This window comes from Macrotis lagotis, chromosome 1 (genome assembly GCF_037893015.1).
Source record: "Macrotis lagotis isolate mMagLag1 chromosome 1, bilby.v1.9.chrom.fasta, whole genome shotgun sequence".
Classification (NCBI taxonomy): Eukaryota; Metazoa; Chordata; class Mammalia; order Peramelemorphia; family Peramelidae; genus Macrotis; species Macrotis lagotis.
Window position 1 is genome coordinate 931,787,230 of NC_133658.1, and position 22,460 is coordinate 931,809,689.

The 22,460-nt window shown below is 41.7% G+C and overlaps 1 protein-coding gene across 1 annotated transcript; it reads right to left on the reverse strand.

Moving 5' to 3' along the window:
• Positions 1-154: 154 nt before the first annotated feature.
• On the reverse strand, positions 155-21,173 carry LOC141511970 (uncharacterized). Its single transcript, XM_074220916.1, is given in 5 exon segments — positions 155-6,673; positions 6,675-8,884; positions 11,393-11,458; positions 12,561-12,684; positions 20,690-21,173. Coding segments are annotated over 5 exon segments (2,646 nt in total). The 5' UTR covers positions 20,723-21,173; the 3' UTR covers positions 155-6,460.
• Between the last annotated feature and the right edge of the window lie 1,287 nt (positions 21,174-22,460).

Below are 22,460 nucleotides of genomic sequence, written 5' to 3' on the forward strand. Positions count from 1 at the left end.
CAATATAATAAAAAAGACAATTCTACCTAAATAAAAATTATTTATTCAGTGCCATACTAAACTAAAATAAAGTTAGTTTATAGAACTAACAAAATAACAAAATTTATTTGGAAGAACAAAAGGTCAAGAATATCTGGACCCTGAAGAGATGATGAAAAAAGGTAAAAACATCACGTATACAAAAATATTCATAGCAGCCCTGTTTGTGGTGTCAAAGAATTGGAAACCAAATAAATGTTCTTCGGTTGGGGAATGGCTTAGCAAACTGTGGTATATGCATGTCATGGAACACTATTGTTCTATTAGAAACCAGGAGGGATGGGATTTCAGAGAAGCCTTGAAAGATTTGCATGAACTGATGCTGAGTGAGATGAGCAGAACTAGAACACTGTACACCCTACCAGCAACATGGAGGTGATGATCAACCTTGATGGACTTGCTTGTTCCATCAGTGCAACAATCAGGGACAATCTTGGGCTATCTGCCACAAGCCCAGTTACCTCAATACCTTGTTTCTGGGTTTCTGTGGATGGTTTGTTCTAGCAGGGTTTACATTGTACTTTGCTCCTCTTTCCCCCAGATGCAACAGATCCTTCCTGCAGATTTTCCAATTTGTCTGGAGCTACATGTTTCACATCATCCTTTTGTGGATTCTGCCACTCTAGAGTTGCTTAGAATCATTATTTTTAAGGTATTTGAGGGGCAGCTAGGTGGATAGAGCACTAGCTCTGGAGTCAGGAGAACCTGAGTTCAAATCCAGTCTCAGACACTTAATAATTACCTAGCTGTGTGGCCTTGAGCAAGTCACCTAACCCCAATGCCTAGCAAAAACAACAAAACCCCAAACAATAAAGGTATTCAGAGGGGTATTTAGGGGCACAGTGGATACAGCACTGGCCCTGTAGTCAGGAGGGCCCGAGTTCAAATCTGAACTTAAGACACTTAATAATTGCCTAGCTATGTCACCTTAACTCACTTAACCCCATTGTCTTGCAAAAACCAAAACCAAAAATTCGCCCTTGGCTTTAGATATTACTACTATTGCTTGTGCTATGATTAATCAGTCTTGCTAATCTTTTTCAACTTTACATTAGTTGCTAAAGCATGTTTTGATCTGCCACCGGGAAAGTCTATTAGTGTGCCATACTTTGATATAACTGTGTTAAAAATCTTAAAAGGATTCACTTAAGAAGAACGGATCTTTTTGACACTTGATTGATCAATGAAGAAAGCGAAGATGGAATTGATTCTATATTTTTTATTGATCTAATTTATAATTGATTTTGTCTTATAACTTCAGGGTTCTCTTTTAGTTCAGAATAAAGCTTCCTGTAATGGGTTAAGTTTAGAAATCCTTTTCTCTTTATAATAATCATTGTTCTATTCTTGCCTCAAGGACTTTTGATTAACTTGGGGGGTGAAAGTGGACATAAGGGAGTTGAGTGTAATATCTTTTCACCAGCAAGCTTTTCTTCCAGGTCTAGTTGGCTTTGTATAGGTTTTAGCCTTTCAGGTGGACTCAAACAATGAAAATTATTTACTCTCAGGAGGGGGTTCTTGCTAGCCCCTCATTTCCAACTTCTAACCAATCATATTGCCTTGATTTCCATGATGACATCAAATTTGTTATTGTGTGCTGCTCAAATTATATAAAAGGAATCTTTGATTGAGATCTTAGGCTGAGGAAATCATTGACCCATCTTGTTCTCAGATTCATTCCATTAATAAAATGTTATTTTACTCAGAGAAATTTGACCTAATTTTTTTTTAATCTCACTTGCACTACATTACTGATGTTAAAAATGCAGGGCAGATACAAACTTTGAAGTACAGAAATTGAGCTTATCATTTTAGTCATGTTCAACTACTTGTCAAAAGGCTAATAAGTGACAGAGGCCAGATCAGAAATGTAAGTTTTCCTAACTTCAGGCCCGATACTCTATTCATTATACCATCTTTTCTGTACTTATGGATAAATTGTTTATGCAATATGGGGAAATGATACATAAGTCTCTTTTCAACCATGATCAGGGTGAAAAGTTTAATTGGAAATTTTAGTAGTTTTGATATGACAATGTTCATGAAAGTACAGAAGGGTTAGAATGCACTGGGCTGGGACCAGGAAGGGCGAGAAAAAATGTTACATAATAGAGGTGTGCAAATACAGATGTCAACAATAGGAGAGGACCTGATTGGGGCAGGGGTCTCTTCTGAACTAATTAAATGAAGAACTCCAGAGGATAGATAATGGAATATGCTACTCCTCTCTTAATAGAGATAAAAGAAGCAAAAGTGTAGAATAGAACATATAAATTTTTGGACATACACAAGGCTGGGATGTTGTCCTTCATTATTCATGTTTGTAATGGCTTTTAAAATGTTTCCCAATTACATTAAAATTTGTTTTAACAATCTTTTCTAAATATTTTGAGCTCCAAATTCACTTATTTGCTCCCAATCACCAATCCAAACTTGAGAAATCAAGGACTTTTATTTCAATTATACATGGGGTTCATGCTAAAAACATTTCCGTACTTCTTGCTGTCATTTAGTTGTTTCAATTTTGTCCAACTCTTTATTGCCCCATTTGGTGTTTTCTTGGCAAGGATTTGTCCAGGATCAAACAACTAGTAGTGTCCAAAGATAGATTTGAACTCAGAAAATTAAGTCTTCCTGATCTAGGACCTGTGTACTGCTACCTAGCTGCCTAATTTCCAAATTAGCCATGTTGCAAAAGAAAACACAAACAATAAAAATAAAGCAAATAAAGTCTTCTTCAACCTGCAATCAGAGTTCATCAATTTAATCAATGGACATGCACAGCATTCCCCCGCTGTGATGGAATTATCTTGGTTCATTGTTTGGAACAAGGTAACTGAGACTTTTCACAGTTTCACAACAAAACCCAGGAAGAGAGAAAAGAAATTACTTTTGAATTTGAATAGCTGGGAGTCTATCTGCTAAGGTGGGGATTAAAAGAACACTTTTCCTACAAATAAAGACATATTGAAACAATACATCAATTTTTCATGGGTAGGCTGAGTCAATATAATAAAAATAACAATACTACTTAAGTTAATCTACCTATTCAATGCCATATCAATCAAATCACCAAAAATCATTTTATAAAGTTAGAAAAAATAGTAACAAAATTCATGAGACAGACAAAAGGTCAAAAATATCAAAGGAATTTCTGTAAAAAATGTTAAGGAAGGCAGCCTATTACATTTCCAGGTTTCAAATTGTATTACAAAGGAGTAATTTGATACTGGCTAAGAAACAGATTGTGGATATACATTAGTAAATAATCATATTAATCCAGTGTCTGATAAACTCAAAGATCTAAGCTTTTGGGATAAGAATTCAACATTTGTCAATAACTGCTGAGAAAGTTAGAAAGCAGTGGAGATGAAACTAGACATATGAACATCTCACAATGAATATTAAGGTCAAAATGGAAAACGAACTAAGGGATTATGGAAAAGTTTCTGGTTAGACCTATGGAGAAAGGAAGAGCTTAGAACTACACAAGAGTTAGAGATTACAGGAAACAAAACAGATAATTGGATTACAAGAAATTAAAAGGCTATTGCATAACTAAAAATTTGAAGGAAAACATGAAATTACAACTAGCTTCTCTGATAAACACCTCAGTTTTCATATAGAGAACTAAGGGAAACATAAAAATACTAAATGTACTTTCGAAGAGAAAATAGAATTGGAAGGGCCCCTTGAGGTGAGAGAGTCCAACCTCCTCCTTTCAGTGAGAAGTAAATGGAAGCACAGACATCTTGATCCTTACCCAAAGTGACACAGATAGTTTACACCTGAAACAGGATTTGAATCCAACACCATCTTGTTCCCTATCCAGTGCAACATCCTGCTTTCATCTATACTGTTTTGCATATCAACTGAATAAAACAGAAGTGATTATACTATCCATATCTTTTAACCCAGTGACCACATGACACTTATCCAAGGTAAAAAAATCCTAATAGCAGGCATTTACATAGTGATCTAAAGCTTGCAGAGCAGTTGGCAAATATTGATCCTTTCATCCACCCTTGGAGGTAGGTACTATTATTTTCTCCTCTATAGATGGAGAAACTCACATAGGAATAGATTAAATGACTTCCCCAGGATCACATAGCTAGTAAGTAATGAAACTGAATTTAAACTCAGGTCCTGTGGATTCAGGGACAGACCCCTATCCATTGTGCCACCAGCAGCTTAATGAAAATTACAAAAATATATTTATCTAGCACATATAAAAATATTTATCCCAGGAGCAGAGACTGTGATGGCAGCTGAGGCACCTTCTGCTCATGAGAGTTCCTACTTTTCTTCCCTTCCCTGCCAGCAGGGTCCAGCCCAGATACAAGTTCAGCCAAAACTAGAGATAGAAATGGGTCTGTGATGGACAGCACAGAGGTTAGAACAGTCCAAGGAATGCCTCATGACTTCTACATCTTAAAAACTTTTGGATTAGACTTGCTTTTAGGCTAACCTTGGTGGACTTATCTGATGATTTCCTTTTTTTTGTTTTGTAGCAATGGGACATCTAGCACACCACTGAGTGAAGCCTGGGTCACCTCAAAGCCAGGTTCAGCACATGGAGCATGGGATATTGATTGGCAAAGCCCACCCGGGCATTGTGGATACTTCCCTATCACCACAGGTTTGAGGATCACCCAAACTAGATAGCAAAAGGGTTAACTATCTTTCTCACGTACCACAAAAAGAACTTTAGAACACAACAAATTTCATAAGCCTACAATGACAAGACTTGACAAGAGAAACAGTAACTCACAATTTCTCATCATACCTCCCTGGAAGGTCTAAGACATCAAATAAGAAAACTTTGTGGAACTGATAAACTGCCATTTTGCCTTCCCTTTACCACAAAGTAGCTTGTAAACCTGAAAACATCCCAGGAAGAGCTGCTCAGGGACTGAACCCCTAAAGGGGCAGAGAAGCAGCAATCAGTAGGCTGGGGAGGAGTACTTCCCCACCCAAGTCCAAAACGTCACCCATTCTAAAGAATCAGGCAGGGGGCACCTACTCTCTGCCAAACAATGGGCTAAGGACTGAGGACAGACAGAAATGCAACAGAGTCCCTTTCTGTGGAAAGCTGTGATAACTGATGCAGGCTCTGCAAGGACCTCTGAGGCCAGCTCCAGGTTTTCACCTGTGACATGGCCTGAGACTGCATGACTGCTGTGATTCAGGCCCATGTCCTGTACAGATATGGGCTAGGCACATACTCTGAAAAACAACTAGAGCAATCATGACAAACACACCTGTGACTCCTGTACCTTGAAATTAAGGAACTGATAATAACAAGTATTGCAAGAATCAAGTGGAGTAGAAACTTGTTTATGCTGTAGTTATAGTATAAATATCCTGGACCCTTGATCAATAAACAAAGTCTCTCTGCCTGACCCGATTATTTCTCACATTGTCACAAACACAAACCCAGGGATACTGGCATCACCTTTCCTCGAGGAACTCCCAGTCCACTGGGAGAAACAACACACAAACACTTGGTCCATACAAGATGGATACAAAGTAGATAAAGTCCAAGACCTGAGCAGTGGAGGAGGCTTGAAGATTGTGGAGGTGAGAGACAGAGCATGGAGATGGAATCAGAAATTGTGTAGTGGAGGTAAAAGTAAAAAACACATGGAAAAGGAAGGAAACATCTAAGCTGTGAAGAGTCTTGAATGCCCAGGATCTATTTGATCCTGGAGGACATGAGGAATCACTGAAATTCAATTAGGGTGAAGCGGTAAGATGCAGCTGAGTGGAGGATGGAAGGGAATAAGGAAGAGACTTGCAGCAGGAAAACAGCTGGGTGGCTAGGAGGAGATAAGAGCCTTGATAGGATTGTGGCCATGTAAGAAAAGGGAAGGGGGCGAGTGAGAAGGATGACCTCTAGGTTGCGGGCCTCAGTGATTGGAAAGAGAATGGTGTACTTGACAGAATGAGAAAGGTAGGAAGGACTGAGCTTTGAAAGGAAAGCTGAAGAGTTCCATTGGAGATGTTTTGGGGACATTCAGTTCAAGATGTCAAGAAGCAGCTGGAGCTGTTCTATAGAGGATACAGGCTCACATGTTTATTTAAAAATCAGGTAATTTTCTTTTTCTTTTTCCATTTAATAATTTTTTTTCAATTAATGTAAAAAGAAGTTTTCAAAAACATTCAATTTGTAGGATTTTGAGATTCAGGTTTTTCTCCTTCCCTTCTCCCTTCCCACAAGAGTGATCTGCTATAAATTACACATGTACAATCATATTAAGCATAGTTCCATGTTAGTCATGTTGTGAAAGAAGAATCAGAACATAAAAGGGAAAAATCACAAGAAATAAAAAATTTGAATAACATGGCATAACAGAATAACCAGAAAGCTTGGGATTCCAGAAAAAAATCAATTGCATAGTATGAATAAGGGATGTAACTGTCAAATTGATTTTCCACATTGATCATATAAATGAGGTTTTCTTTTATTATGGATTCTTTGATGTCTCATAAGGGAAGAATGTATATTACAAGTTTCACATTCTAGACATTCATAAGGTTTCTCTCCAGTGTGCATTCTATGATGATGAGTAAGAAGGCAGTGCTGTGTGAAAAGTTTTCCACACTGATTACATTCATGAAGTTTTTCCCCCTTTGTGGATTCTTTGATGCTTAAGTAGAGTTGAGCGCTGTGTGAAAGCCCTTCCACACTGATTACATTCATGAGGTTTTTCTCCAGTGTGGATTCTCTGATGTAAAGCAAGACTATTGCTATATCTGAAAATCTTTCCACAATGATTACATTCATAAGGTTTCTCTCCACTGTGGATTCTCTGATGTAGATGAAGATGGGAGTTTCTGTTGAAAGCCTTACCGCATTGATTACATTCATAAGGTTTCTCTCCAGTGTGGATTCTCTGATGATGAATAAGAGTAGAGTTACATCTGAAAGCTCTTCCACATTGATTACATTCATAAGGTTTCTCTCCAGTGTGGATTCTCTGATGATGAGTAAGATGGGAATGTCTTGTGAAACACTTTCCACATACATTACATTCAAAAGGTTTCTCCCCAGTGTGAATTCTCTGATGTAGAGTGAGACTGGACTTGAGTCTGAAAGACTTTCCACACTGCTTGCACTGAAAAGGTTTCTCTCCACTGTGGATTCTCTGATGATATGTAAGACTAGATCGATCTGTGAAAGCTACTCCACACTGATTACATTCATAAGGTTTCTCTCCACTGTGCATTCTTTGATGATATGTAAGACTAGATCGATCTGTGAAAGCTGTTCCACATTGATTACACTCATAAGGTTTCTCTCCACTGTGGATTCTTTTATGCTTAATAAGGGAAGAGGGCACACTAAAACGTTTACCACATTCATGACACTCATGAGGTTTCTCTTCAGTGTGGACTGTATGATGACCAGTAAGATGGGACCTCCGTGAGAAAGCTTTTCCACACTGATTACATTCATAAGGTTTTTCTCCAGTGTGGATTCTCTTATGTACAGAAAGATTGGAGCTCTTTCTGAAAGTCTTTCCACATTGATTACATTCATAAGGTTTCTCTCCAGTGTGAATTTTCTTATGTTTAATAAGAGAAGAGTGTGCACTAAAACGCTTGCCACATTCATGACACTCATGAGGTTTCTCTTCAGTGTGGGTTGTATGATGACCAGTAAGATGGGCCTTCCGTGAGAAAGCTTTTCCACATTGATTACATTTATAAGGTTTCTCTCCAGTGTGAATTTTCTTATGTACTGCTAGACTGTTGCTGTATCTGAAAGTCTTTCCACATTGATTACATTCAAAAGGTTTTTCTCCACTATGAATTCTCTGATGTTTATGAAGACTAGAGTTTCTATGGAAAGCCTTTCCACATTGATTACATTCATAAGGTTTCTCTCCAGTGTGAATTCTCTGATGTTTAGCAAGACTGGAGTTATATCTATAAGTCTTTCCACATTTATTACACTCATAAGGTTTCTCCCCAGTGTGGATTCTCTGATGTAGATTAAGACTAGACTTGAGTGTGAAAGACTTTCCACACTGCTTGCATTGATAAGGTTTCTCTCCACTGTGGATTCTCTGATGATATGTAAGACTAGATTGATCTGTGAAAGCTGTTCCACATTGATTACATTCATAAGGTTTCTCTCCACTATGGATTCTTTTATGGTTAATAAGGGAAGAGTGCACACTAAAACGCTTACCACATTCATGACACTCATGAGGTTTCTCTTTGGTATGGATTTTAAGATGACCAGTAAGATGGGCCCTCCGTGTGAAAGCTTTCCCACATTGATTACATTTATAAGGTTTCTCTCCAGTGTGGATTTTCTTATGTACAGAAAGATTGTTGCTGTATCTGAAAGTCTTTCCACATTGATCACAGTCAAAAGGTTTTTCTCCACTATGAATTCTCTGATGTTTATGAAGACTAGAGTTTCTATGGAAGGTCTTTCCACACTGATTACATTCATAAGCTTTCTCTCCAGTGTGAATTCTCTGATGTTTAGCAAGACTGGAGTTGTATCTATAAGTCTTTCCACATTGATTACATTCATGAGCTTTCTCTCTGTTATGGATTCTGTGATGTACAATAAGGGAATAGTGGTCCCTAAAAGCTTTACCACATTCAGGACACTCATGAGATTTCTCTTCAGTTTGTGTTTTCTTCTCTTTAGCAACAGTGGAATGCTGTCTGAATGCTTTTACATGTTGATTACAATCCTGTTTCTCTCCAGCATGGATTTTATCATGTGAAGCAAGGCCAGCTCTCTTTTCACCATATTGAGAATGGTTCTTCCATAAGATCCTTTTCAGCTTTTTACTCATCTCCTTAAACCAGGTATCTGTATCTAATGGAAACACAAATACATACATATGTATAATTTTGTTTTCTACTGGCAGAAAGTAAACTGATTGACATTCAATTTCCCTAGTAAAAAAGAAGTCTTCAAACTTAAATAACAGAATCAATTATTTGAAAATATTTGGACCGATAAGATAAACATAAAGAATTAATTGATAAGAGTTCCACATATAAGTCCCCTGGATCCTTGCAACAAACCTGAGGCCCAGGCAGACTGAACATTCTTATCAAACTTTTCAACTCAGACCATGAGCTCTGAATGGCTGGCTGACTGAACCTAAATCTCAGTAACTGAGATTCAAATGCAAACCTGGTGACTGTTCCCTGAATTAGACAGATGCTCCTCTTCATTTCATTCTCAATCCTTTCTTCAGATGCATTTGGTGACAAGGTTCATTCTACTGTTCTGAATGGGGATAGGTTTTGATGTTCTATCATACAGCCAACTCTTGGTAAATTTCATCATAATCTGTGAAAGTGGCTTACTCATTACAGCTCTAATGAATCTTAGTTATAGCTACCTTCTTCAATCCCAGTCCTAGATGACTGGTTGTAACACTACTTGAAGAGTTTCATTTTTCTAGTCTGACCTCCTTGAAGAGTCCTCTAGGGCATATGTATTTTGTAGCACAGAGTAGCCAGGTGGCCCAGGGGATAAAGTAATGTGGAGGCAGACAGATCCACTTGAGCTCAAATTCAGTCTCAGACACTTACTAGCTTTGCAACCCTGGGAAAAATCACAGGACTTTTCTGCCTTGGTTTGTCCATAAAAAAAAGGGTAATAAAAACATCCACTTCCCAGGCTTGTTGTAGGATCAGATGAGATACTATTTGTAAAGTTCTTCGCACACAGTTTATATAGTGTATTAAGAATGATAATTGTTAGTTATTACCACTGTCATTTTTAATTTTGCTTCTTTCCACTCTATTCTCTCCTTCATAAACCACTGTTCTCCTCTCTCCTTGAATTCATCTATGGCCTGGTGAACCAGAGCTATTTCCAAGCCTAAACACTCTCCTTTGCCTGGATTAGCTAAGAGCAAGTCCCAAGAACTGTTGCTTCTTCTCAAACTTTCTCCAAGTCTCTATAATAGATTTGGAGCTTGACGATAGGGTCTTTGTGTACCTAGAGCTCAGCACATTGCCTAGAACAGGAGGCAATGAAGCCCTGATTTTTGATGGCCACTAGGCTTTAATTTGACTTCAGTTCCTAGATTTTGGTTTCTGTCCTAGTTGTCAAATGTATGTTTGTCATAGTGCTGTTTGAGGAGGTCCTTTTACTTGCCAAAGTAAACTCAAGTACAGTCATAAATGACCCACTCCCTCCCATCCTCTTCCCCAGCATATGGCCTCTTTGATCATTCCCAATTTTTTTCACTAATTTTGAACCTCCATACTGGCTTCTTTGCTAGATCCACAAATATAACCATGTCTCTCTGATCCAAAAAAAAAAAAAAAAAAAAAAATCACTTGATCCCTTCCTCCCCATGATATAATGCTGTCATTTCTTCCAACTCTTTTGAGGCTAAACAGCTAGAGTTAGCCATCCATTTTCCTCTTTCAAATGATTAATTTTCTTTCCAAAATGGTGGTGACTAAAATTGTTCTGTCTACAATAAAAGAAACTGAGGCAGAGTTATCAACTAATGGTCCTCCATTAAAAGATCCAAGGTGCCCTCTAACAAAGTGGACCTCAGATCTTCATCATTTGAAAGCCCCTCTACTTCAAGGGACCTACTTTTAGAGAGACTGGTATTCTCAAAGTCAGAACAATTTAATTTTCTTACTTTGTCATTACTGTGTTCCAAGCTCCTAATCAAGCTATCAATTATTCCTCATCATCTCTCACTTTCTCCCTATATTCAATCTATTGCAAAGTTGTATTGATTCTACCTTTGGAATATCTCTTAACTATATTGTTTTCTCTTCCATCTTACCTTTTTCTTGGTTGAGAGCCTCATATAATCTGAGTGATCATAAGAACAGACTGGTTGGGTTCACTTCCTCAGGTCTCTTCCTGGTCCACTCAATCATCCCACCAGGCGTCAAATTCACTTTCCATAAGATCATTTCACTACCTATATTAAAAACCCTGCTGTGGCTCCCTACCACCAAAATCAAAGATAAAATTTTCTTTGGGTTAGGACAGTCCTACATCATGGGTCCCTTGATAATCTGCTAAAATCGATTATTAATAACCCAGAAAGTCTTGTCTGTTGGGCTTTTGATTGTCTCATTACAAATGTCCAACAAAGACTTTTAAAAGAACCATTGATTCATCATTACAAGAGAACTGAAAGGCCATAGAATCTAAGCCCCTCATTTTACAGATGAGAAAACTGAGGCTCAGAGGTTCAGTGACCTGACCAAGATCTCACTGGAAAAAATGTGTCTGAAAAAGAATTCCAAGTCAAGACCCCCCAACACACACCCCAAGCCTAGCACTGCCTTGACAGCACCATAAAGAGACCTTTTGGGATAAAAGTTCACTCACCTGGACAGGAGGTCCTCTGACCTTCTTGCTCCAAGTAGTGGATCAAATCTCTGGGAACTGGAAATCCTAGGCATGGAGAATAAGCGAGGCATGAGGATGGAGAGAAACTTGTCATTTAATCCTCATTAGGGAAAGGAAGGATGCACACAAGGACCACAGATGGCTCCAAGGAATACTCAAAAGATGGTTTTCAGAGTGTTTATTGATGGGAGATTTATGAGCCAGATGGGAAGGAAGATGATGTAACCAATTTGGAATCAGAAAATTCCAACTTTGTCTAGCTCTTCATAAAGGAATGGCTACATCCCATACCTTTCATTTTCTAGAAATTAGGTAGTGCAGAGGAATGTACATTGGACCTGGAGTCAGGAAGACCCGAGTTAAAATCTGGCCTTGAACACTCACTGGCTGTGTACCAGTAGTCATTTAACCTGTTTTCCTCAGTTTTCTAAACTATAAAAAGAGGATAAAAATAGAATAATAATAAAAACAAAATTGAAACCAATAGAAACAAAAAGTCAAAATGCTGTGGTGAGGATCAAGTGAGATAACATACATGAAAGAAAGCACAGGGCTCACTGTCAATGTATATAAACTTATTCCCTTCTCTTTCTTGAACTGAATCTATACTGAAATTTAGGAGATATCTGAAGGAAGAACAAGGACACACTTGGTATCCAACAGCTTGAAGAGTAACACCACAGGCAGTGAGATACAAATTTGTCCCTATTAACAAAAAGAACACTCCAATGACAAAACACTTTCCAAAGAGGAAGGGGGTTCCCTTCACTGCCCAATCTTCATGGAAAAAGTCTTAAAGATTTTGCAGACAAAATTCACATCCACATAGATATTAAACTTGATAGTACGTGAGATTCATCCGAAGTCTGAGATTCAGGAACACCGGCTTGGTCCTTGACCTGAAGCTGTCTAGAACCAGAAGAAGGCAGTTTCAGAAGCCATGAGGCAAACTCCCAGCTCCCTAGTTCACAACACAAAGACCTCTCATAGCAACACCAGGCAGCAGGAGAACTTTGTCTTATGGACAATGGAGGCAGTACTTTGACCTTTGTAACAAATGGTAAGTGTCTGAAACTCCCCACTAGGGAGGGAGTAAAGATAACCCTTTTGATGGCAGATTCACCATTCCAAGAGAAGTGGTTCTTACCCAGGGAGAGCATGTTCTGAGTGTTCTCCACCATGACATCCCTGTACAGCTCTTTCTGGATATGATCCAACAGGTTCCACTCCTCTGGGGTGAAGTCCACAATCACATCCTTGAAAGTCACCACCTAAAAAATCAAAACTCGTAAGACTACCTGTGTGACCTTGGGCAAGTCACTTTTAACCCCATTGGCTTAATTAAAATTAAAAAAACTCATTTAAGAGTTGAAACCCTCATTAAAATTGATCAGTCCAATGCTTGCTGAGTTACTGAAGGAAAATAAAAAGGGATTTACCCAAAAGATACACCCTTTATGAGATTCACAGTCAACAGTCACACAACGCTCAATATAATACTGACAAAAGCATTTGATATTTTCAGTTGGAATAAAGGTTAGAAACTCTTACTGTGGGGCAGCTAGGTGGCACAGTGGACAAAGCACTGGCCCTGGAGTCAGGAGTACCTGAGTTCAAATCTGGCCTCAGAGACTTAATAATTACCTAGCTGTGTGGCCTAGGGCAAGCTACTTAACCCCATTGCCTTGCAAAAAACTAAAAAAAACAAAACAAAACAAAAAAAAAAACCTCTTACTGTGAATTACTACTCCCTATGAAATTAGAGAAGTTAAGAAGTTATGTTTTACTAGAGAGATGTGAGGAACTCTGGAAGAGAAAAACATAGGGCAATTTGAAATTTCTTCCTAATTAAAACGGGCATAAATGCTATGTTAAGAAAACTCTATAAAGAAAAAGGAATAACATATTTTCTAAAAGGCTTAAAATGGGGGGCAGCTAGGTGGCATAGTGGATAGAGCAGCGGCCCTGGAGTCAGGATACCTGAGTTCAAATCCAGCCTCAGACATAATAAATTACCTAACTGTGGCCTTGGGCAAGTCACTTAAGCCCATTTGCCTTGCAAAAAAAAAAAAACAACAACAACAAACAAACCCTAAAAAAAAAAATAAAAGACTGAAATAAATTACTGTCTAGATGAAGTATTCTTAAGATTCTCATATCAAATTAGAATCTAAACTGAATGATAGGAGACTGTGAAGGAGCTATCTATTGTTATGAGAATTTGAAGTAGCTCTGGGTATTCTGAGTCATAGCCAAAGCAGTTTTTATCTTATCTATGATTGCTTTCATTTTTTTTAGGTTTTTGCTAGGCAATGGGGTTAAAGTGGCTTGCCCAAGGTCACATAGCTAGGTAATTATTAAGTGTCAGAGACTGGATTTGAACCCAGGTACTCCTGACTCCAGGGCCAGTGCTCTATCCTCTGTGGTACCTAGCCACCCCTGCTTTCATTTGTTAAAGAACATATTCATAAATTTTGATGATCACATAGAAATAAGAGGATCTAAGATGGAAGGATTCCTTCTTTTAATTAAACTGTACTGTTTTATTACCTGACATTGGAGCTAATTCATGACATAGACACTGTCAGTTTCTTTATGAGATCAATGATCTACACTTAAGTCTGAAGGACCTTCAAAGAACAAGAGACAAGAGAATGAGAGGCATGTAGAATAGGAGAGGTCATACAGATCTGAAAGTATTTTGATATATGGTAGGATCATTTAGTTTTCCCATTTGTTCTATTCAGAACATGTTTGGTCATTATGCTCGGTATGTAATATCCTTCCATTTCAATCACAGTGATATCATTCACTTTTATAAGAAATTCTTTTACTTTAGGGCAAATTCTCCATTGTGTGCATTAAATTGTTTTTGCTTTTTTTTTGTCATTTTATGTTGTTTATAAACAATATTTTATCTTTAATTTCCTCTTTTTCTTTTAAGTTCTAAACAACATTCTTAATTTAATGAAAACCTTATGATTGACATGATCCCAAGAAAGGGCAGAGTTTCCATTAAGTCAACTACAGAAGCCTGTTTGAGTGGTCAATAATTAGGAGACACTCATTATCGATTGTGTACCATGCCCTGTAATGAGGACTGAGGAAATAAATATGAAAAGAATATCCCTGGCCTCCAGTATACTATTGATGGAGAATGACAAGACATAAAAGATGAAAATGGATAGGGGAGAAGGTACTCAAATCAGAACATGCTGAAGAAGCTGGTCACAGAGGTTCCAAAATACAGGCACATGTGGTGGGAAATGAGAAGTCATATATATGAGATGAACTTTCCCTTTAAATGAAGGTTTGCAGTTCATATCTCTCCTCAACCCATGATAGTGAAGAACATATGTAGGACTGATGCTTAAATAGTTTCTCTTATTTTATGCTAAAATTTGAAGCCATTCAACCAGACTTCCTTCCTCTGCCAACTCTCTTTCAGTCACATTTAATTGGAGGATGCAGTGCAAGGGGGGGGGGGTCTTTTGAGGCAGGCAGACCCACTCACAGGCTGTTGCAATAATCCAAGGGTGAGGTGATGGAGACCTGTACTAAAGGAGTTTGCAGTGTCTCTGGAAAGAAGGGGCTTTATTTGAGTGATGTTGCAAATGTGGAATGCACAGAGCCTTGACACCAGACTGGATAAGGGAGGTCTCTATTTCTATCAAGGGCATTACCATCCTCTTAGTTCTTCAAGTTCACAACCTAGAAACTATTCTAAACTTGCATCTCTCACCTCCCTTCTGGAATCCTTCCTTCATTATCAGGTGGTCTTGACTACTTGAGGCATTCTTATTCTTTGCTGGCTGGGTATTAATCCTAGTAGTACCTGTGCCCCTAAGTGACCTTAAGGAGGATTTCAAAATTCAGTTATGAATGGTGATTGCTTAAGAAACTGGCCTGCCATTTGTCATGGCTTTTCCTACTACCAACCCTGGTGGTAGAAAGCTCTAGTTCTTTGATTCTCAGAAACATCAGAGAAAGGTCCTTTTTTTTAAGACTGAATATTCTGGGGCTAACTCCTCAGGGGCCTGGGATTGTATACCTATGTGAGACTTTTAGATAGGCATGGCTAAATTCTCTATTCCTTCTTAACTCACAGGGACCTGCCTCTAGTGTACCTGGTCTTTAAGTCCCAAGATCCAACTCCAGTTCCACACACCCGCACACTAGAAAGTAGCACCTGGCTGCCTCTCCAGGATCATCTCTTTCCTCAGTATCTGAGTTTGAAATCAAGAAGTCACTGTTTCACAGTCTAGTTACAGACTCTCCTATGTCTCATCCTGTTGCTACTCAATCTGCTCCTTCTATTCCTTTACTTTTCTCCTTTGGAGATCTTGTTATGATTATCATTATGGAGCCAGTTTTTTTTTCATAGTATAGCTTTAGCTTACTTTCATTACTGTAGGTTTTCAATACTTTTTTTTAGTTTTTGTTTTGTTTTTGCAAGGCAGTGGGGTTTAGTGACTTGTCCAAGGTCACACAGCTAGGCAATTATTAAGTGTCTGAGGCCAGATTTGAACTCAGGTCCTCCTGACTCCAGGGCCAGTGTTCTATTCACTGTGCCACCTAGTTGCCCCAGGAGCTAAAGTTTGTAAAAGCTACAAGGTGTTTTTGAGGAAAATGATTTTTTAAAAAAAACCCTGAATGTAATGACTGTACCAGAAATTGCCTTGATAGAAGCAAGGGAAGAAAATGCTCAGCATATCACATGATCAAATTACATGAAGTAGGTATGAAAAAAACAAATGGTAAAAAACTGAGGGACCCTATCTTCCCTATACTGGAACTTATTATAAGTGAAGAAACTGATTTAGCAACAGTCAGCGGAAATGGCTCCTGTAATTCAAACTGCTGCTGACCTGTCTGGAAATAAAGAGGCTGGCTGGGGCTCTTCTGAAGGTCACTTGACTCAACTTGCTCCAAGTCTGTGCTTTCCCAGATGGCTGGCCTCTTTATCCCTTTGTTATGCAAATGTAAGAGGCTGTGAAGAAAGTTGGATACTTTCTTGACTTTTAGGGTGCTGTAGTAGTAATGGCCCAAGATTACTGTTCTAGGCTTATCCTTATGTCCCTGCCCCTTGAAAGAAATTCACAAACCCAGGACACTCAAGGAGATTGGCCTGATCCGTCTACCTTCAGTGGCCCTGAGCTTTCATCTCCACCTACAATCATGGCCTGATGAACTTTTCACATCCATTGGATGGGGTGTTAACTGTCAACATGCCTTGGTTCCTAAAGAGGATTCCCCAGCTCCCATGCCTTCTTCATATTCTCTGCATATTATTCAAGCATTTGCCTAATGTATAGAGAAACCCCCCCCCCCCAGCCAGGACTCCGTATGGAACCTTCACCACTAATGCCTGTGGTTCTGGTCTTGGCCCAAGCTCTTAGGAAGAATCACTTTAAACAACAACCCTCAGGCCATTGTGCTCCACACCAGGGGGATTGTTCTTTGCCAGCTGAACAAATATGTTTAGAAGAACCAGTAGGTTGAGCGGCTCTCTGATGATGAAGAGTCCACATGTAAGTATTGAACTTTTTCTTTACAAGGTCTTGTTTTGACAGGGTCTGATTAAACCTTATCCAGATCAATTGCCCCAGCTATTTGAATCTATGCCCAAGGATGATACAAACCCACCTTCACTTTACTTCTGGTGCCTCCTGACCTGGGTCTATGTTTCCCCTGATCACTTGTCTTGCTTAAACAATTACATTCCTAGAGCGTCAACTCAACAAGTCACTGCATTTTCTCCTTCACCGGCACCACCAAGCCGGCTAATTACTAGGTCCACTCCTCAGCAACGGGTTTTCCTTTGTATCATCCATGTGGACTTGTTTTTACTTCAGAGATACGTGATGTGGCAGATGCAGGTATTTTTTTACAACAGCAACAAAGAAGGTGCAGGACAAGGGAATTTGTCCTTTGTCAGGACTATGACAACTGTACAGTCACGTGTCTGTCACCTGAAGAAATCCTACCCCAAGGTGAGGCACACAAACATCTCCTGATCACAGGATCAAACTCAAAGACAACGACCTCTCTGGTTCTGCTGCCTCTCATCCAATTGAGGCTCTGCCCCCAGTGCCTCCCCAATGGTCTCTCAGCTATGATACTCACACCATTCACATTCCATGGCTCTCAGCCCTTGTATTTCTTGCAAGAATGTCATGCTCCTCAGGATGGCTGTGACAGCTACAAAACCTGCCTCCCCAGCTTGTTGGAATGTCACAGGATAAAACCAAAGGGCATGTTTGATGCTGGCCCAGATCAAGAGCCTTTTTGTCCCCTCCTACATTGCCCGTTGAACTTGCTTCTTCAGAAGATACACGCAACCATGCAGTGTGTCAGTTTGAATCAAAAGGTTCCAACAGAATATAAGTGAATAGCTACTTATATTCAGCATATTAGTGTCCTTCACTCCTCTTTATTGTTCCCTTTGCCTCCTACCACATGTCCTCTATGCATCTATGGGATCCAAAAACAGCCCCTGTTGTTTTTTGGATCCAAGGGGGAACTATGAAGAAAATGTTGACATCCTATTAATTTAATCAGTATTTATTCAATTTATTGTAATTTGATGGGTATCATTAATTGTATTAATGGGTTAATAGAGCAAGACCGAGTTTATTATGATGGTAATTTATGGATAAAAATTATATATATGTTAAGACCAAATAGCCTCTTTAAGTATTAGTGAATATTGATATTATGTCTTGATGGGATAATTGAAGATAATAGGATAAAATTATATTAACTTTCTATTATGGAAAAGCACATTGCATTTAACCCTGAAGCTTCTTCTCACTTGTGAATCATCACCACTGCTCCCTGTTGACATTTTCTCTTGCTTGATAACTAGGACACTGGTTGACCCCAAAATCAGATGTTTGACTTCCTATAAATACTACTCTGAGGGGGTAGACAGAATGTCTTTTTGCAAGAAAAATCTGCAGTCAACGATGTAGAATTATGACTTAAGTCTACTGATGCACAGTGGATAGAGCACCGGTCCTGATTTCAAATCCGGCCTCAGACACTTAATAATTACCTAGCTGTTTGGGTGATTATATGGCATCAGTATATGCCAGGCACCTTATAAGAAATATCTCATTTATGGGGCAGCTAAGTGGCACAGTGAATAGAGATTGGCCTTGGAGTCAGGAGTACCTGGGTTCAAATCTGACCTCAGACACTTAATAATTACCTAGCCGTGTGGCCTTGGGCAAGCCACTTAAACCCACTGCCTTGAAAAAAAATCTAAAAAAAAAGCAATATCTCATTTGATCCTTTTGCAAGAATTATCAAGGCCATAGCTTGCAACAGCCTGAAAAAAAGGCAGCAAGGGATCCAACCCCACAGATACGTTCCCCCTTGGATCTTATTTCTTATTTTCATTGTCTTCCTCTCTGCCATGATGACTGCCAAGGTAAGTGGAGCTATGCACGGCTTTCAAAACTCATTTGCTGTAACCAATGATCCCATGTAGGAATGGTGTGGCACTGGCTGCTGGAGCATCTGTGTTTTCTTGGGGTCCATCTAGGCAAGATTAGCACAAGCAGCAGAGAACTGACCCATACTCTGTTGTGTCTCAGCCTCAGAGGTGGCACTGAGAGCACAATCATTTCTGAATAAAATGTTATACATCCTCCATTTACTTTGGTACTCTGCAGGGATGTCCACAGAGATGAGAAGATTAATGTATGAATTGCCAGTCAGCTCAGTGTTTGGCAGGGGGAAGTGTGAGAGAGACCAAACTGAAGGTCTACAAGTTGTGCTGACCTCATTGTTATATGTCTTGTGAAACCTGGACAGTCTACCAGTGCCATGTCAGGAAACCCAGTCATTTCCATTTAAATTCTCTTAGGAAGATTCTGAAGATTCACCTCTTAAGAGAAGATACCAGACATGGATGTCCTTATTTGAGCTAAATTTCCAAGCATTCAAAGGTTACTACAGAGAACGCAACTGGACTGTAGACATGCATGAAGGCCAAATGTATGTTTGCCTAAAATAGTGTTTTTTCGGAGAACTCACACAATCACTCACAAAGAGGTCAGAGGAACCAGGATACTCTCAAAGTCTCTCTGAAGAAGAAAAACATGGGAGTCATTAGAAAAGGACCACCCAGTCTGGCCTGCCTATGTTAAAAAAAAAAAAGGCTCTGAGCTCTATGAGCAAAGCAGAACTACAGTTATTCCAAAGAAACTTGAGATGGGAAATTTTAGAGACATCTCCATTAAAAATCTTCAAATGGACCATGTATGTCCAAACTGCAGTAGAACCTTCTGAGCTCATGGTCTGTTGTCTGCTCAGTCACAGTATGTTGACCCCAACTCAGTGACGTCATTTTTGAGCACAAAGAAGAACAACCAATGTTTTTACACAAGCCTTTCACTTTCTAGATGCTACCTGACTAGCTCTAAAAAAAAAAAAGGTTAAAAAAGAGGGATTCAAAGAGATCTGGGAACACATGGATAATCTGAGGAAGAAAGAAATGAGCAGCACCAGACCAATATCTGTCTGGAGACAATCGGGTTCTCCTCCTCCCTCAATGAAGAAGATCAAAATGACATCCCTGAGACAATACTAGAATGGCCAGTAGCTGGGGAAGCCCTTAGGACTCTGCTCCAGGTTTCTCCAGACAAAACTCAAGAGTAAAGAGGTTTCCTGGACCTTCAGTTACCAATAGGAAGAGCTTGGTCACAACAAAAATAAGGGAAAAATAGAAAAGGGTGTGTGTGTGTGTGTGTGTGTGTGTGTGTGTGTGCGCGCGCGTGCGTGTGTGTTTTGAGGCAGGTGATGCCAGGCATGTACAGACAGCCAAGACATTATATGGAAAGGAGACTAACAAGTCAAATAGCAGTCCTGATGAGCCATAAGTCATAATGAGAGCTTTAAAAATGGATACAGGAGGCAGTGATAGCAGGTTATTGGTACTCAAAATGTCAAAGTGGTGAATTAGTTCAAAACAAGAGAGCACACTGCTAAAAACCCATTTCTGTTAAAACACAACAAACTGACAGCTAGATGGTGCAGTGGATAGAGCACCAGTCCTGGAGTCAGGAGGACCTGAGTTCAAATCCAGCCTCAGACACTTAATAATTATTACCTAGCTGTGTGGCCTTGGGCACAACACTTAACCCCACTGCCTTGCAAAAAAACCAAAACTGATCCACAAGTCAGGTACTGCCAGCTTTGCAGACAACCCTCTCTAACTTTAGAAAAGGCCTAGAAGGTCTAACACGACAGTGGGCGGCCGGCACTCACCTGGGGTGGGGATCTGGAGCTCCCAGGGGCCATTCCTTCTGGCTCCTCTGCAAACTGCGCAGGGGAGGGCCAAGGAGTCTTTCTTTTCTCTTCCAGGGCCCGACAATGACCTAGAGGGCTTTACAGGGAATAAGGTCCAACAGGAGTTCCAAAGTCCTGGCCCCAGCGATGGAGGCAGGGAGACATGGGGTTTACAGGTGAAGATGGCTCTACCCTCCCTTCTCCTCTACGGCTGGGTGGCTCCAACCCTGGAGTCACGAGAAACGGCCGATGTGTGGCCTTGGCCTAGTCACTTAACCCGATCGCCTTTGGCCCGGCCAGTGCTCTTGCTCTGCAGGACCCCCGGACCCGGGGGGACCCGGGGACCCTCTCCAGGCCGACTCGCCCGCGTGTCCCGGCGTCACCCCGCGGACGGCAGGGCCTTTACCGTCTGCCCAAGACCGAAGGGGCTTCGGGGCGCCAGAGGGTCCCCCTCGGGGGCTCTGGGGTGCCGGGGGGCCGGTGAAGGAGCCCTGCCCCGGCCGGCCTCCCGCCCCCCAACACCAGACTGATGGTGTAGTCACGGACTGCGCGGTCGGCAAGGGGGGTTCGGGGCCGGGCCCGCCGGGGTGACCCGGGAGAGCTCCGACACGGCCTCTCTACGGGGAGCGGCTGGAAGGGAAGCAGCCCGGGGGGGCCGGGCTGCGCCCCCAAAGCGGGGTCCGCGGGCCGGGGGACACGACGCGGCGCCCGGGCAGGGCCGGCCCGGGACACACTCACCACGAGGGAGGCCGAGGAGGCGAGGCCGGCCCGGCCGGGGCGGCGAGCGCAGCGCGGGCTTCCGGGCCAGAGACGTCACTTCCGGGCGGGCCGGGCCCCGCCCCCGCTACGGAGGTCTCGGTGCGGCCGCACCTGCGCCTCCAGGCCCATGACCGGAAGGCCCGGAGGTCCCGGGAAAGGCCGCTTCCGGCGGTGACGACTCGCCTTCTGGGAAATGGAGTCCGGCCCGGAGCAGAGGCGGTGTCGCCCCAGATTCCAATTGGCTGCGCCCAAGGCGGGGCGGCGCCTTTGGCGGCCGAACGTGGGGGCGGAGTCAAAGGGGTGGGGCGGGGCCGCCCCGGGCCGCCCCGCCCCCAGGAGAGGGCTAGGGCTTTAGGTTCAGCACGTTCTTTAGTCCCCGCCACCCCAGACAGCCGCCTTCAGACGTGGGGAGCCTCCTGCCTGGGCCCCCCGGGGCCGAGAGACGCCCCTCGGAGCACGTTTCTGGGCCCAGGGGCCTCTGCGTGTGACGTCATCGAGGCTCAGCCCCCCCCCCCCCCGGGGGACCACCGCAGGGCAAGGGCTGGCCAAGCAGGGGTGGGGCACCCCGAAATAGAGGGGCCAGGCCCACCCCACCCCAAAGGGCAAGAGCCGCTCTCTAGAACGGGGGTCCCTGGAGGCAGAGCTACTGTTCCCGCCCCTGTGTGGGCTCCCCCACAGGGTCCCCTGGAAGCTAAGCCCCCCGCCAGCCTCCTGAAGGCTTATCAAGCCCGAGGCCAAAGTCAAGGCCTCTTGTGCCCCCTTCCCTTCTGGGGCGGAGCAGGGTGGGGGACATCTGCGGCATCAGAAGTCACCAGCGACCCCCCTTCGTAGGCTCAGAGAAGATGGGGGTTAGGGGGTTCCCTGGCCATATTTATCCCCTTCCACGTGGCCCCCCCACCGTGTTTTGGACATTTTTACAGGGGTGCCCCCCCCCCCCGGCCCAAACCCTCTTCCTCCCTCCCTTGTTTAATTAAATCCTCAGACTGGTAAA